This window comes from Cyclopterus lumpus, chromosome 14, assembly GCF_009769545.1.
Source record: "Cyclopterus lumpus isolate fCycLum1 chromosome 14, fCycLum1.pri, whole genome shotgun sequence".
Lineage (NCBI taxonomy): Eukaryota > Metazoa > Chordata > Actinopteri > Perciformes > Cyclopteridae > Cyclopterus > Cyclopterus lumpus.
In genome coordinates, this window is record NC_046979.1 from 1147501 (window position 1) to 1152500 (window position 5000).

A 5000-nucleotide genomic window follows, 5' to 3' on the forward strand; every position below is an offset into this window, starting at 1 on the left:
TAGTTTCACAATATTATAATGAGCTCCCCTGCTATGTTCACGTCTATTCTATTGAGATGTGACTGTACAGTCTTTGTGAAAAACTATTTTCACTGTACCAGATTTCACTGTACAGTCTTTGAGAAAACTAAAGACAACGTTAGGTAACAAGAAGAAATGATGTTCATAATTCCCCAATAATTTCTTTTTTTTAAAAACAGATCCTTAAAAGTGTATATAAAAATGACACTGCTATGTTGTTGTGTTTTTTCTGTGTTTTTTCTGGCACATACACAGTTATGTATTAACTTATTTTAGGAGCCTCCAGGTCTGTTTACACGTTTTAATACAAAACTAACAGTTCACATTTTGACTCCAGTTTCAGTCCAAATATTCTCAAACTGTAAAACGTTTCGAGTATTTAAAGGAAACGTCCCTTTTTTTAACAAAATAATATATAATCAGTCAAATATAATAATGTTTTTTTTAAATGACCATTAATTATCCATATTAACAGATATAAATCCTTTTGTTTGAATGCTATTAAAAACATTATATTTTATTTCCTTATCATTTGTGTTTTGATGAAGAAACCATGACAAAGTAAAAATATAAAATGTTTTGATGGTTTGATTTGTGGATCCTGATCAAAGTGATCTGTATCTGTTAATATGGATCATTGATGATCAATAACTAGGATCAACGGCTAAAACAATGAGATTCTGCAAAATGTATCCAAAAAAAAACCAGCGAGTAAAAAGAGAAAATAAAAAATATATTTTATAAATAAAATAGAATATAAATAGACTGTAGGCTTAAACTGCTCCGTCGTTACGTAACATGAAATGCAATGAACGGGGTTTCCGTCCATTTAGCTCCATTCATTATGTATGAGGGGGAGAGAGAGAGAGAGAGGGAGAGAGAGAGGGAGAGAGAGAGAGAGAGAGAGAGAGAGAGAGAGAGGGAGAGAGAGAGAGAGATTGTCTAGGGTCTTTATTTCTCAATCAAATCAGTTATACAGTTCATCAAATCCTTACAACAAAACTAAAATATGCAACACAAAGCAAAACCAAAGAAGATATTAATAAAGAAAAAAACACAAGTCAGAAGTTCAGAACCAGAGCATCTCCTCTGACTGGACACAGGACGTCCTTCAGAGCCCAAAAGTTCACAAAGAGTTCTGTGTTGTTTGTGAGTCTGTAGAAACCAAACTCCACCCTGAGCCGAGCAGTCAGGAGTCCCGTCAGCATCAAACTCACGTCTTCTGACCCTTTACCCAACACACGGTTTTTCCTCGTTTTCCAAATTGCCAGTTTGGCCAGTCCTGAAAGGAAGTTCATTAGTGTGTGTACACTTTGTTTTTTTGCAGAGTAATTTGGACCATAAATAAACAGACAGAAAGAAAACCGTTCTCCTAAGCCCTGAAACCACGCCTGCAGGCGACTGAAGAGTCTCACCCGTCTGGAGCACTCTACAAACAGATGATGGATGGTTTCTGTCTGAGAGCAGAAAGGACAGCCGTCCCCTGCGCCAGGATCGAGGTGCACCAGATACCTTTTCGTAGCTATGGCTCCATGTACAATCCTCCACTGGAGGTCTCCTGTCCGTTTGTCTACAGGGGGTTTGTACAGGGACCGCCAACTGCCCCGTGGGGAGGATCCCGTGCCAAAAAACTCGGCCCACCTCGACACCCTCACCCCTGCCAGAGAACGCAAGTTAGAGACCTTCACACTGACCTGGTACGTTGCTTTACTCCCCAGAGTCTCAAATTCCCCCAGCCGGGGTGTCTTTAGAGACAGAAGGATGTCCTCCTCCTCCTTCCACTGTCCAACCGCAGGACAGACAACCAGGGGTGGGAAGACATACTCACACTCATCGTCCCATTGGTCAGATACTGTGGGGTCCCCAACAAACGCTCTGAGGGCTTCTGGCAGAGAAGCACAGACCTCCTCCACCAGCCAGAGCAGCAGCCTGCTGTAGGTCTTCATTAGATGACCCCGCTTCACACAGCCGGCCTCTCTCAGTCTGGATCTCAGGCTGGCTGACGTCAGGACCTGGGATGAGACATAGCTGCTCCCAAACAGCGGCTCCTCAAAGAGCCACATCCCTGGTGTCGTCACAACTCTCCGGTGAACTGTAAACACCTGCCATGCCTGTAGGACGGACTGGTAGAACGGTGTCAGACCAGTTAGGTCCACTGACTGGGGCTGAAGTAGAAACAGGTGCTTGTCATACCCTAACCGTCCAGCCTTCCTCAGCAGCACACAGGCAGTGTCAGTCCATGGCAGGCCGAAGCTGTACAACAGCCTCTGAGCCGTCTGCAGTCTGAAGGCTGTTATGCGGGATGCAATGTCCACCAGGCCCTGTCCTCCCTCCTGGACCGGCAGGTACAGCACCGCAGACCTCAGCCAGTGAAGCCCGGACCAGAAAAAGTCCACAAGTGCCCTCTGGATTCCTTCGATCAGGCCCTGTGGTGGAGGTAGGACTACAAGTCTGTGCCAAAGGGTCGAGGCAACCAAGTTATTGACAATTAGGACCCTCCCCCTGTAAGAGAGCTGAGGTAGCAGCCATTTCCACTTAGACAGTCTGGTACACACTCTCTCCATAGCACCCTCCCAGTTCTGTCTCTGGAACTCATCTGTACCCAAGAAAACACCCAAAACCTTCAAGCCCTGCCTACCCCAACTAATGCTTCCTGGTAGTTTTGGTGTTTCTTTGTTTAACCACTGCCCAACCTGCAAAGCTTCACTCTTCCCCCAGTTTACCTTTTGCTGAAGATGCCCTCTCATACAAAGCTAACGAACACATTAACATCATCAGCATATGCTGACACCACCAGGGAGGGCCGCTGAGGCAGCCCAGGCAACATGAGTCCTGACAGACGGGATCTCAACCTGTGTAGAAGGGGTTCAATGGCAATAGAATATAGCTGTCCAGACATAGGACATCCCTGTCTAATGCCTCTCTGGACCTGGGCTGGACAGCTCAGCGCACCCCCCACCTTCACCAAACAAGACGCTTCCTTGTACATCAAAACCAACAGTGACACAAACCCTTCACCAAAACCAAAAGCCCTTAAAGTGGAAAAAAGAAAAACATGGTCGACCCGATCAAACGCCTTTTCTTGATCTAATGATACAACACCAACATCAACATTATACAGTTTACAAAGATCCAACAAGTCTCTCATGAGAAAAATGTTGTCCATGATGGACCTGTCTGGGCACACTCCTGCAGCACCTCCCACAGGTCGGCTCCCAAACACTTCCAGAAGTGCTTATAGAAATCTGCAGGCAGCCCGTCCAGTCCTTCCTCTTCCTGCTGACCCATCTCAGCCCCTTGTGTTCACCTGCTTCACCCCACTTCCCCCCTCTGTGTTCACCTGCTTCACCCCACTTCCCCCCTCTGTGTTCACCTGCTTCACCCCACTTCCCCCCTCTGTGCTCACCTGCTTCACCCCACCTGCCTCCTCCTGTTGCTGCTCCCGACCCCCCCCCTCCGTGTCCTCTCCGTCTTTGGGGTCCCCCCTGGTGTCGTCCTGTCCACCAGCCTTCCTCCGAGGACAGGCCCTGCTCTGATGCCCCCACAGTATCTGACCAATGGGACGATGAGTGTGAGTATGTCTTCCCACCCCTGGTTGTCGAACACCACGACCCCGCTCTCCACCACCGTGTTGACCTTGCTGACGCTGTCCAGGAACAAGACCACAGCCTTGTTCATCCGGGCAGCGGACTTCACGCTGCTGTAGCCCACCACCTCCCCCACCGCCAGGCTGCAGTCCTCCACCGAGCAAAGGGAAACTGGGCATAAGCCGAATCCCGTGCCTGCGTGTGAGCCAGCTTAAGTCCATCTCGGCGTTAGCACGTCGCTAGCACGCCATTAGCGCGCCGGCGGCTCGCAAACAGCCACACTCAACCCACCAAACCGCCCTCGTGCACACAGTACCCCACTCAACACCGACACATACACTGATCTACACTCACTACGAGACACACGGGAAACAACACCGTCAACTCCGACATGACGCTCTCCGCTCCCAACCTCCGACCTCACGCTCAGAGAGAGAGAGAGAGAGAGAGAGAGAGAGAGAGAGAGAGAGAGAGAGAGACCACATTGATACAGAGGGAGGGAGAGAGAGAGAGAGAGAGGGAATGCCACTAAAGCCTATTGAATTGAGAGAGAGGGAGAAATGGGAGAAGACAGTTGTTCTCTCTCTTTCTCTGTCTGTCTCTCTGTGTCTCTCTTTCTACCCCCCCCGCCCCCCATCTCTCTCTGTGTGTGCAGTGGATTGAAGTGGGAAACATTAACAGCGGGAGGAGGATGAAAAGAGAGAGAGAGAGAGAGGGAGAGAGAGAGAGAGAGGCGGTGTGAAGGAGGGCGTCTGATAGACACAAGAGTATTTATAGGTGGAGAGACGGTGAAGGGAGAGAGGGAACGAGGGAAGGAGAGAGGGAGAGAGGAGAGAGAGAGGAAAACCAGACACAATAAGAAGAGAAGGAAGACAAAGAGGAGAGAGAGACCATGCTGAGGAGGAAGAGGAGCGTGTCGTTCGGAGGCTTCGGCTGGTAAGAGAGAGAGAGAGTGTGTGTGTGTGTGTGTGTGTGTGTGTGTGTGTATGTGTGTGTGTGTGTGTTTGTGTGTGTGTGTGTGTGTGTGTGTGTGTGTGTGTATGTGTGTGTGTGTGTGTGTGTATGTGTGTGTGTATGTGTGTGGGGGGGGGGGGGTTGGGGGTGAATGAGTTCATTTCTGACCGTTTCATTTTTATTTTCTTGTTCTCTGTTCACGTGACAGGAAGTGACTAATTATTATTATACATTATGAGTATTATAAACTTATAATGTGAGAGGTTTCCTCTTCGTCGTTTCTATCTCCAACTTGTTTTACTATTGAATTGTTTTACTTTTTAATTGTTTTACTGTTGAATTGTTTTATTGTTGAATTGTTTTATTTTTTAATTGTTTTTTTTGTTGAATTGTTTTATTTTCTTATTGTTTTATTGTTGAATTGTTTTATTGTTGAAT

The 5000-nt window shown here is 47.3% G+C and overlaps 1 protein-coding gene across 1 annotated transcript in view; it reads left to right on the forward strand.

Annotated features, from left to right (window-relative positions):
* The first annotated feature begins 4430 nt into the window (after positions 1-4430).
* The window catches only part of LOC117742606 (rap1 GTPase-activating protein 2-like), a 36476-nt gene continuing 35906 nt past the window's right edge, over positions 4431-5000 (forward strand). The window contains exon 1 of the mRNA XM_034550130.1: positions 4431-4544. Coding sequence (XP_034406021.1) covers positions 4501-4544 — 44 coding nt within the window. The 5' untranslated portion in view covers positions 4431-4500. The remainder of the gene's footprint in view (positions 4545-5000) is intronic.